This window comes from Lepisma saccharinum, chromosome 10 (assembly GCF_977018435.1).
Source record: "Lepisma saccharinum chromosome 10, izLepSacc3.1, whole genome shotgun sequence".
NCBI lineage: Eukaryota > Metazoa > Arthropoda > Insecta > Zygentoma > Lepismatidae > Lepisma > Lepisma saccharinum.
This window is the reverse complement of record NC_139238.1, coordinates 14,579,808-14,592,473: the sequence shown is the minus strand read 5'-3', so window position 1 is coordinate 14,592,473 and position 12,666 is coordinate 14,579,808. Positions and strand designations below refer to the sequence as shown.

The window sequence follows — 12,666 nt, the reverse complement described above, 5'->3', positions numbered from 1 at the left end:
TACATGGAAGCGCATTGGAGGCACGAATGTTTTCAATTAGTATACAGACATATGTGTATGCAATATTGTTGTTGGAGTTTTTGTATGCAACGTCGTATTTAGAGGGAGGGTCCGGGGGGGATCAAGCTCCCCAGGAAAAAGTTGCCAAGTACTAAAATTAAATAACCAAAATTACTTGATTGCAGTATGCAGGGTTTAAAGTGAGCCGGAAATCTCCGGAACTCCGTTTGTTGGGGGAACTCAGTTCCTGCTGCGACATAATACATGAAAGTCCACCCTTTGTTACATCTTGTAAAGAGGAAAGCTAGCTAAATTTGTCTCTTGTCGGTGTGTGGTCCGAAATTTAGAAAAAAAAATACATTTCAGTCAGTGCAATTCATTTAAGTTTTAATTGAGAACCTAATTTCCTGAGTGACAGACGCGATAGATCTTGTGTTTGTAGGAATGACGAATTGTTTTTTTTTTACTTGGCGCTTTTTGCCACTTTTGGCTAATTGTGAAGAGGAAAAATGGTGGTATGATATATACGAGTATATAGATGAGGGACAATCACAAATACATATTGACAGCACACAACACAGCTCCCAATGAGGATTATATTGGCCATGGAGTCAGAAGTCCCAGAATAATGGAGTCCAGTAAGGTTGAAATTTGGGTGTCTTGAGAAGGTGTCACTCCTTACACCCCGCACGATCATTTATGAACATACCACAATATTTATAGTACTTTTTATGATGAACATAACAAATAATAATAAACACAAATAACCTAAAGAGTACCGAAACCTTTCTTCCCAGAAAAAAATCACTGATAATTTAATAAATAAAATGCCATTGTTTTAATATGTTTTTAATTATTATTATTATTATTATTATTATTAGTAGTAGTAGTAGTAGTAGTAGAAGAAGTAGTAGTTCCCATGAGCCGACCCCGTGGCGGAGTGGTTGGCACATCGCGCCACGACGCCAAGGGTCACGGGTTCGAATCCGTGCGTGGGTGACTGTAAGAGTCGATTCATCAATTTCATCATATCATCACTCGTGCCCATCTTCGCAATTAGCCAAAAGTGGCAGAAAAGCAAAGTAAAATAAACTAAATAAAATCAAGCTACGTAGTTCCCATGTCTATTCATTTGTGATTGGCGTTTCGGCTATTGAATGAATTAGTTTTGTATTGGCAGTGTCTGCGGAAATGCGGAAATTAGTACATGTTGATGATAATAATACGTTACATTTTCATCATCTGGAACTATCAACATTTTCGTTAATCTCGTCGTCGCCTTGTAATCAAGGGGTCTCGTGTTTGATACCCAGTGGATGCACATAGTGGTCCGGATTAGCCTATCTGTGCATAAAGTAGACTTAAAACAACAAATCAATCAATCGATCTTTTCTTTAATCCATAAATTTTTCATTTTATTATTTATTTATTTTGACATTAATTTTCTTGGTAGCACCTCTCTCTGATAAAAAAAATAGTGGTCTTAAGTTCATATAGGTAAGGTAAAGTTCCCATTGCACATTTCACCGTGCTATTAACCACACATCTTCGATCTCGTCATTTTAGATGTGTGATCAGCATCACGCTCCACCCGACTTAGCCCACCCCAAGGGTTGTCCCCAAGAACCCATTTATTTGAGGCTGGGTGAACCCCAGAGTCGCTTCATGCAGGGACAAGGCCGGAAAAATTCCGACCTTAGATCATCCACATCGGGAATCGAACTCGAGTCTCGTAGCAGTCAGACGCCCTATCGACTAAATCACCGCGGCTCCCTGCCTCTATTCACATAATAATCAATAATTATTACAAGTATTACCTATTCTGTATCTATTTCTTTCTACTTAGTTATTTTATTGCTTTTCTGCTACTTTTGGCTAATCGCGACGATGGGTGATAATTGGATGAAACTAAAGAGTTGAGTTGGTGTTGAAGTCCACTTTATGCACAGTAAGGCTAATCGGGACTGGACCTACAGTTTAAAGTGGGATCCGAACAACTTGCGCCTCCACCCGGGACCCCTTGATTACAAGGCGACGCCGCTACCACTGCGCCATCGGGGAGGCCCTTGAATGAAATTAAAGAACACGCAACCCCAGGCTGCGATTCTGACCCGGGAACTTTGGTGGCGATATCGAAAGTCGACCACTTTATGCACTCTTTGTCTTATAATATAGTATTATTAGCAGATATTGTAATATCAAGACAATTTTGCTATTCTTATTGCATGTGATACAGTTGACTAGCGTCCGAGAACCCTTCCCGAATATATATCTAGATAAGTGCCTACGTCCATGCCATGCCCCAGAAATGAAGCGAACGACGTAATGAATCGAATATTTCGTTGTAACTATTGATAAATATTGACACGACGTTGTTGTTTTCAAATGACTTTGTCAAGGCTGGGGGAAAGCTTGCTTCCGCGGTGACGTCACAAGTTTACGACCCCGCCCCCGCGGAAAAGGGGCTGTTATGGTCAGACCTCTTGAAGCGGGGTACAGGCCCGTAGCCAGGAATTCTTTGTCAAGTCAATCCTAGAGGGGGCAAATTTTTAATATGTTGTGTCGCATTGGCAGATATAGCAGGGTATACAGAGGCACTTGCCCCTTCTCCAAAAGAGGAAAGTAACAGAAAAGGGTTGATATATTGAAACTGCAACGAACAAAAACAACTTCGAGCAACATCAAATAGCAATATTTCGATAATGACCTTTCCAGATTGGCAAATAATATAAAGTTTAACATAAATAGACTAATAGGGACTGTATCTACTTGTTATTTACAGGTCGATAATGTTAATAGACGGTTAATATGTACCAACAGCCAGGGTCGGATTAAGACGAAATTGGGCCTGATGCGCAAAGGATAATAGTAACTGTATAATAAGTAATACTGAGTCTAGGCGTCCGAAATTGGGGCTCCAAATTTCATTCTAAGATTTATTTTCAGGTTAATATAGCAAAAGAAAACTGTTCAGCTTTCGGAAAATTCTCGTCTGTTTTCATCTGGGCCTATTTCAGGAATGGACCTAATGCTGCAGCATCAATAGCACTGCCAACAGCTTTGGGTCTCTCTGCAGAACTGATTAAGGGAGCCCTTTATAAATCGTTTCATAATGATTCCCTCTGTTTCCAGTATGCAAGATATTTACGCACAAAGGAATCTAACGAGAATCCAACAACATCATTGTGTTGGGTTATGCAAGAAAAATCGAATTAATTAAATAATAATGGATACATATTATCTACACTTTGATGAATTGTGTAAAAATTTGTAATACATTTTTTGGTACTTGCTAAAATATTAAAACATGGGTCCCTTAGTCCACCACGGACTCAATTTCCTTCAGAGGGGAGACTCTTGCATCACTACAGACAATTTGCCTACTGGTTACGTTAACCATTTTGCAAAATATTGTGTGAATTGTATTATATTATAGTTGAAATACATGTTTTGACACCTGACAAACAAATAGGAATCACTTGATTGATCAATGACTTCTTGGATTACAGTGTCATCATTAATATTTCATGTTAAGTTTCTTAGAAAGAAATTGTTTTAATAGGGCGCAAATAATTTTACGGGGCACCAGGGCATTCTCTGTAACATTTTTTTTCTTCATATAGATCGTTTTGTTCCCAGGGCCGACTACCGCTGCCCCATAGCTATGGCTCTGAACTTGGACTATAAAAATAGCAGAGATTGCGAGCGAAGCGAGCAAGAACATTTTACGAAATGCATTTTTATTTGTATAAAATTTGAAATCGAGGGTGGCGTAATTGCCCCTCTGTGCCCCTTGCAAGTGCCCTTGGCCGTCTGGAAGAAAAATGCAAGGACACGTAAAAACTAATTCCATCATGAGTATCCAATTGTCCTGCTATTCTTACCTAGTCTTGTTTTTTTTACTTCAATGTTTGCTTCCCCTAGAATGGATTTCCGTCCAAGGTCGGGGGGCGGGGGACAATGCCCCTTGCCCCCCTGTGGTTGCGACACTGTTTATGAGTGTCTCTTCGTCAATTTCACGTCATCACTCATTGTTGCGAATAGCTAGAAGTGGCAGAAAAACAACACTAAGTAACAAAAATCAAATATCCACTCCCTCTCTCTACCACATGAATAACTATTACCAAAAGGTAGACTGCGGAAACAAAAATTTAAGCAGTTCAAACTTCATACCAACACATCCAAGAAAAACATCCAAACACATTAGGCACCTTTTAATATAAGACTACTCAAAATGTCACAACTGTTCTAGATACTGAAAAATGCAAAATCATTTCCCGAAGTCTGAATTTGGAAGGGAATTTTTCCTCCCAATCCTGATACGACATTATACGGAATCCCATACACCCTAATAAATCACAAAATCAATGTGTCTTTGTTATGTTGCTAGAGTAACACATGATATAATTGTAAAGATTAGTGAGAATTCCAGGTAGGAATGTGTTCTGTATTTTTCACAGGGGGGGGGGCAAAGCGGTCACTCAGGGGGCAGTTGCCCCCCCCCCTCTAGCTACGGGCCTGGCGGGGTAGGGGAAAGTCTTCACGGACCTTGGGTTACACGGTGCAACACAGAGTTGTCTAGTTCGTTGATTTGGAGTAAGTAGTGTATTTGGTGTCTGCACCGTTTGCACTACATTCTGGGCGGGTGTATGTGTGATGTATGATCACGTGGTGAGTACTAACTAATCACATGACCGTTTAAAGCAGCAGACAGGCATTTGTTGAATCCTCTGAACTTGAACACCTCTTTCCGTCTACTTGGTTTAACGTCATTTCCTTCCACCACCCTGACACTGGAATACACCTGTACTACACCGAGTGTCAAAAAGTGTGCAGCGAACTACACGGGGCTATTTACTCTATACTTACCTAATGCATTCGTAGGTCCAAGAACAATCCAATCCGCAGAACTGCAGAGTAACCCGTGCTGGATTAACACGACCGGTTTTCCCGCCCTTGCACCTGATTTGCGACCGTATGGAATCCTGTGCATCGCAAGGATGTAGCCATCTTCTGTGGTCACGTGATGAACCTCAACCGGGTAACCATTTTTCGTGATCAATTGAGGCTGTATTTGAGAAAAGAGTGTTTAATATCACCTGCTTGTTTCTTCATGTTTAGCAGAGGCGTAGCAAGGTGCCTCGTGTTCCATGCGTGTTGTTTTAAAAAAAAATTGTAATAAGTATAGAAACGAGAAAAATAAATGGATAAGGCTAATTTTTATGGTTAACAAAACTAAAACATTCTGTTTTTTTCCGGTTTTAAATTCTAGTCAAACGTTACATTTTGATTCAATACGTCAAATATTTAGTATTTTTATTTTAGGAAACTAAAAAGAAACACACTTGGTCTTGGTTTTAAAAGTTATTCAATGAAAAAAATGGTAATTGGGAATGATTTTAGGAGAGTTTTATTGACTACTTTGGTTTTTCCGAATTCTATACTGCTTTCATTAAAAAAAATTTCCTCAAAATTTCTGGAGGAGTTGTAGCCCCATCAGCTTTCCCCTGCGCACACCGGTGGTGGTCATACAAACTTATTACTGTATTTTCTGGCGTAAAATACGTACTTTTTCATTTAAAAATATGCATCATAAACAGGAAGAACGACCACTACATGGGTCAAAGCTTCATGGGATGCTGTGAAAGCTAAGACCGTGGTTAAATCATTTAAGAAGTGTGGCATTAGTAATGCACTGGATGGTACAGAGGACAATTTGTTGTATGAGGACTCGGATTCTGATTTAGAAGAGGTTTCAAGCGACTTCATTTAGCTCTTGCGATGAATATCAGGGTTTCGACAAAGAAGATTAAAATGTATGCTATCCGAGTTAGATTACGTAAGTTATTTGTTGAAAGTAGACCTGCATATTATTTTACATTTGAAATACTGTAAATTAATTACAATATTCAGTGATATAGTTTTTTCCTAAAAATACGCCGGCAAATAGGGTAATTATCAAGGTAACTTAATATATTATAATTATAATTTTGACTTATACACTAAAGTGAAGATAACGTTTGTTAAAGGTTGTATAATGTGAAGACTTTACCGTTGGCAAGTCTTCATTGCCCTGGCTCTGACTGAAGTCTATGAAATTGTGGACTAAAAGAGCAACATATAGAACTGCATCCGATGAACTCTTCAGCATATCTAGTCGTGGTGTTTATATCACCTGCAATAAAACAACAAATAAAAAAGTCACAGTTTATAGAACCAGCTTATGCCTTAGTGTGATAGGACCTGTAATTTGTCAGGATAGAATTAATTTTAAACTTACGTGTAACTTATCAGCGCGTTTAAAATTATTTTAAAGGTTTTAAACCTAAAATTTCAGTTACGGTTTCAAAGTAAGGCGTCAGTATGAACAGAAATGATTTCAATTAGCATATATATTTTTCCAGATCTTAGAAAAACAATATTGTTTTAAACAGGTTTTCTTTCGGAATGTGTTGCTTCAGAAATAAACGTTTCAATTAAGTTTCCGTGTGTTGTAACTTTCTCCGCATACCTTGAAAGTGCAACCAATTCGTCAGAACTCGCCATGCACCTATTCGTGATTAAAATTACCACCTGAGCGCTAGTGTCGCTTCCAATATGGCCGCTCTATGTAGGATAAATTTTTGTTTACATTCAGTAATAGCAGCGTGTTCCGTGTTGTCAGAAACGTGTTGGAAGAAACGTTTAAATTACGTGATATTTTTAAATATTACGAATGCGATGTGAACTCCAGGAACTTTAACGAAGGTGAAGCTGCGCTGAGAACGAATCATTTAATTATGATATGCAAAAAATTACGCTAAAACGCAGACGAAAGTGATATATAACCACTTGCGCTATGCTGTTTCATCTGCATCTCATGTTGTAACTGGAACTCTCGGGAATGATATTAAAATAAAGCAATTCACCTGCATTTGCAAAGCTTGGGAAGGAGAAAAATTTAAACATACTGTTGCAGTTCTTTCCCCCAAAGAAGCAGGTTGGTTTTATAATAGCACAAAAACAGTAGAATTCACAATTTCATCGATGCTATCTTCCCTGAAAAATGACTTACTGAAAGAAACAGCAACATTAGCATGTCGATTTTCTTTTTTTGATTACCTTTAAATTGCACACATTAATTAATTCTCAAACTATTTTCATCCTCGCAGTTAATTGACTTGCACCTGTTCCAAATTTCATACATAATAAGATAATACCACCGAAAAAGGTCCGGGATAACACATTGTTTTTGAAAAAAAAAGAAATGTTTTATTCATAAAGAACAATTTGAAACTTAACTTTCATGGTAATTGAATCATCTTTCGGAAAATAAAGTGAACGGACTCATGCATTCTTCGTAATTTCCTTACTGCATTTCAATGTTATCAGTCCATGCCAATCTTCTGTGAAACAATTCTGTTTTCCCTGATTTATTTACAAATTTCATTTTGTTGATTCGACGGGGTGGAAACACATGTAAATTTTTCACTTGTCCTGACCCACAAAACAATTTTTGGAGCGAAAAAACGGAACAGTAGACGTTACTCTTTCGAACACATTTCCCATGTTTTGAGAGATCAACACAACACCGTATCCTAAATAGAGCAGTTCCGGACTATCCCACCAGATGGCATATCACATAATTTTAATCGCGAATAAGAATCTGGTGAAGACTTGTATTACACAGTACTCCCATATCGAAATGCAAAAGATATAATTCATGTCACACACACCACTCTGGTATGGAAAACTGAAACATTACTACAGATCATGCGTCATAAAACAGCAAAAGACAAAAATACATTACCTGCTTTTCTCTCTTTGAAGTTGTAAATATTCCGAGAAATGAAAAGAACTTGAAGATAGCGAAAACTTCTTCAACATTTCATCAATATTCTGGGTATCTTGTCAGAAAAGTAATCTTACCTTGAAATCTGTGGCAGTTAGATCTGTGCTTGGCTTGAACATCAACTGACATGAAGTTTGTTTGTCTACTCAAGGTTGTTATTGTTAGTATATTTAATATCGGGAAGTTTGTGGTTGTAGTTATAGCATAGTTTATATACATGCTTTTGTTGCCATCACTCGAAGATGTTTGTCGGACGATCTGATTGAAGGACATTTGTGCGGGTTATTGACGTCGTTGAGCTTGTTTTAAGTCCATTTTATGCACAGAAAGAGTGCATTCCGATGAAGTGCAGAAAACATAGAGAAACAAAACACTTTATTAATAACCTTTGTCTCAGTAAAAAACCAAAAACAAACTTAAAGACATGTTACTTAAATGTTTCGTATTTCAATATTTCTAAACTCTGTTGCGCAATAGTCCTTTGAAAGTCAAGGCCTACCAACCAACTAGCTTGTTGCTGTCAACCGGCTTTTCGTCAGGTGACGCGTGTTCAGCGCATCTGATGTGCTATTCATAACCAGAGGTTGGGATGATTCAAGACGGGGTGGAATCCCTTCCATTCCCTCCAAACATCGCACCCTGCATTAGAATTAATAAATGTTCCGTTCCATGAAATTCGGAATGACCCCAGAACGACGTCTAGAGCTTTATGTTTATGTTTTGGAATTCTATGTTCTTAATACCTTTCCTTTGTTTTTTTTTTTAAAAAAAAAGAAAAGAATAACCATAAATTCTAAGAAAATAAACAAAAAATTATGCTAACTTTTCATAAAAGAACAGGATATTCGCGTGGGCTGTTCTAAAATGAATTTCCCATGCCCCCACATTACACACACATACACACACACACACATACACACATACATACTCATGCACATATGGTAAAGCTGCCCCCAATATTGCGTGAAGGCATATGGAGGGGCATTGCTGGAAATATCCCCACCTTAAATCAACCATCCATATGATGCATAAGTAACAGCGCTGTGAGTGTCAGGGCCTGCTATGTAACTTTCTCATTGGGATAAGTGTGATCAGCGCATCGAGTTTCGAAACCGGAGCCTGGTACTTATTTTTCAAGTAGTTCCAATTCTTCTCGATGCTGGTTCAACACCAACATTTTTATGGCTTACAGCGGGAGTCGAACCCGGTATTAATATATTTCGTAGTCTTCAGTGGTATTTTCTAAAACAAATCGATCCCTCTTTACTAAATTACCCCCTCTATCTTGACATTATTTACACATTCTCACAGTCGGATACACAAGTATTACTCGTCAGATTGACCATGCCTATTTGTATTTTCATTATTTTTTCTCTTGCAACCTATGTGTACTTAAGGAATAGACTTTAAAGTATGCTTGTGGAGAGACTGTCAGCAACTTGTTTGGTGTTTTGTTTCACTTCTTGAAACTCTCATTAAATAAAAAAAAAGAGAAAAAAAAGATCATAGACACGGTGATGGTCATTTTGCTTGGCAATACTTATGCATCCAAAACTTTCCTTACTATAGAGAATAGAGTCTGTTCGTTCTTCAGGAAGATATATTTGTAAAATGAGTTTATGTTGTTAAAGAATGGCCATTGTACTTCTGTTTTGTACTGTAGTTCTCAACAAATGTTTCATTATTCTCACATTGATAACTTTACTTTGGCAGATAGAGTTATTCTTAGTCCAGTGGAAGTAAAGTCCAATTTAACTTTGCTTGTATTATATAATAGTGTTGCCTGGTATTCCTATTGCTTGTCTGTTAACACCCTAAAGAGGTAGGAAAGTCAATATAACCAGTCATCAGGACAGGGATCAGCAAATTTAAAAGAAAGCAAATATATACGAAGTATCCCAATTGCTGGGTTGGAATACCTCCACGAAAAATAAAACCTTCCAAACGGCCGGAATGCCTCCCCGAAAATTAAAACAGGTTCTGGGCGTACCTTCTGAACCTACCAATCTGATGCAGCTGTTTTGTGCACTATATATTGTTGTGTAAGAAGAGCAGGAAATATTAAGGTGACCTTTTTGTAGAAGTACCCATTCTTATACGGCGCCCCTGTCGACCTCCCTGGTGGAGTGGTTAGCGCCAGGGATCCTGAGTTCGAATCCCGACCTGGGCATGGGTGTTCTTTGCGAGTGTCCCTTCAATTTCATCATATCACGACTCATCCTTATCTTCTACCAAAATGACATAAAAGCGACATAAAATAAATCAATCAATGAACCACTGCAGAGCAAGACAGCCTGTATTAATTTCTGACCTTGAGGAGGAAGGGGTACTCAATTGCCATGCAGTGGACTGCTAGTGATACGTTAGGGAAGATTTAACACGTTTCTCAGATGACACATGTGTCATTTACCTGACTCAGCTGTCCACGTGGACAGTTGCGCAGGCAATTCCTATTACATGGCTTGAAAACAAAATTCTTGTACGGTTGCAAAGCTCAATGCTAATTGATTGATTTGGTGTTTTAAGTCCACTTTATTCACAGTAAGGCTAATCGGGACTGGACCTACAGTTTAAAGCAGGATCGGAACCACTGTGCCATGTGCCTCCACCGGGTATCGAACCTGGAAGCTAAAAGATAAAAAGCATATGTAAAGTGTCGATAATGACGTAAAGAATAGTACGATAATTTTTGATATTGTGTTATCTAGACGCATTTAAGGTGTCATGCAGAATCGTATGCGTAATACGGTTCTGTCATTGTGAATACTGCGATTTGAAAAAGGCCGTATCCAGGTAAGAATTGCGACTGAACTTCTGCATTATTTATCTCAATCTCATTATGTCACCTCACAAAGCTTCATTGAAATCCGTTATAGATTCCTTATGAAAGTTGTACAATGTTTAACACATGTACGTATTTGTTATCTTTCTCCATGATTGTCGTTTGAGTTTAGTTCTTATATGGCAGTTTGTCTTCAGGCATTCTCTTCACATGTCCAAACCATTTCAACCGTTTTTATTTAATAAAACCCACACTGTACGGTCGTCACACTATGTCTTATGTATATATTTTTCTAAGCACTACAGATCTCCAAAAATCCATTTACTTTGACGTAATTTTCATTCGGTCTCCCTTTTTAAATGCAAAATTTCTGCTCCATGCGTTTTTGTACAGTCACCGACAATAAAAATGGGACACCTAGATCCTGAAATGCTCTCTTCCTGCAAGGCATTTTGTGAGTGGCCTAACTCTGTGGCGTTGGTATAAATTGCCATTGAACACTTGCTATAAAAATCCACTTATCGGCATAGAATTCATGAACACACCTAACGTCTTGCAGGAAATAGAGTATCTAGGTGTCCAATTTTTATTGTTGGTGACTGTACATTTTACACTTGTATTCAAAATATCTAATTTTGTGTTAGAAGTTATAATGGGATCTCATAAAAGTTAATTTAATTTTGATAATTCAGGGCGTTCCACAAGTAATTTCCTGATTGTGATTGTGATTGTTTTGTTTGTAATTCTCCAGTGTAGGATCTGACGTTTGGTTGTTTCTTGAAGTTAAACCACTTTATTCTTGAAGATTGTGGGCCATTGCATAGCCAGCTATCGTAGCGTGTATGGCCATTATCAGTTCCAAATTCGTGCGCTGTTGTCGCCAAGTGTGTAGGGCACAGGTGAGTTTTCCAGAGGGCCAAGAGTGTGGTGTGATGAATTTGGACACGTTGCGTGAAAGAATCGCGTGCAGTAGCAGATGTCGCACTCGAAATCTTGCAAAATGTACGGCATGAGTTAGAATACCGTTTGGACATTTTGCGTGTCATCAGCGATACCCATACTGAGCAGTGGCGATTTCTCTGGGTGTGTAAGTCGTGTGTCAACAGCCAAAGGAAAATGAAATAAAGAAGAAAGTATCTGTACTTTTATAAATTACGATTTTGAGCGTTTTTCTTCAATTGTCAGTCACGAGCGCCCGGTAATTTTCGAACGCGGCGCAGCGCGCAGTGGTTGTCAGGCGGTCAGGCAGTCAGATCGGTCCATGACGGGCAGGGCGTTGCGAGGAAAGCCAACGTCTTACCACTGCCAAACCTTGCATGACCGCGCATGCGCACCCTGCCACCCACCAGCATGGTTACCTTCTCAAGGCGTTGTATTTGTTCCCAACGATTTGGCTTTCATCCGCCCCGGGTTCCGCGTTGTTTTGCTCGTGATTGTTGTGCATTATTTTTTAAACGTGTGGTGTGAAGTGATGTGATTATTTTAAGATGGAGAATAGTGAAAGTGTTGTGCAAAAGTATTTAAATAATTTATTTTCTTCGCTTTCGTATTCAGAGAAGAAACAAGTGATTGACAATAGTCGACCATGTTCGAATCTCACGATGTCAACATGTGTTAAAGGAAAAAGTTGTGCTGGAAAAGATTTTGAGAGACATTTTCGAAAAGAACTCTATGAAATTTCAGACTGGCTTTGCGGGTGTGATGTGGTGAATAAATTTTACTGTTGGACACGTTTATTATTCTAGACTAAAAAAGGTGTTGTGAATTATCAAGGGTATGCGGATTTGAATCATCTCAATACTGCAGTGAGAAAACACAGCGAGTCTGAATTGCATCTTTATAATAAAGTTTCTTTAAATTTAGTAGTTTTGTTGCCACCCCTACTAGCAAAGCATGAACTGCCATTCCGAGGCCATGAGGAAAATGCAGCATCTCTAAATAAGGGCAATTACATGGAATTCCTTATTGCAAGTGCCGAGTTTGATCCCTCATTAAAATAACATTTATTAAATTCTACAGTTTTTCGCAGTACTTCGGCAGGCATTCAAAATGA

General features: G+C 38.5%; 1 protein-coding gene across 1 annotated transcript in view; it reads right to left on the bottom strand.

Annotated features, from left to right (window-relative positions):
- LOC145994474 (lipase 3-like) overlaps nucleotides 1-6,151 on the bottom strand; it is a 54,195-nt gene extending 48,044 nt beyond the window's left edge. The window contains exons 1-2 of the mRNA XM_083130609.1: nucleotides 6,053-6,151; nucleotides 4,870-5,068 (exon numbers count right to left, since the gene is read on the bottom strand). Of these exons, the coding sequence (XP_082986735.1) occupies nucleotides 4,870-5,068; nucleotides 6,053-6,151 (298 nt within the window). The remainder of the gene's footprint in view (nucleotides 1-4,869; nucleotides 5,069-6,052) is intronic.
- Nucleotides 6,152-12,666: the final 6,515 nt, after the last annotated feature.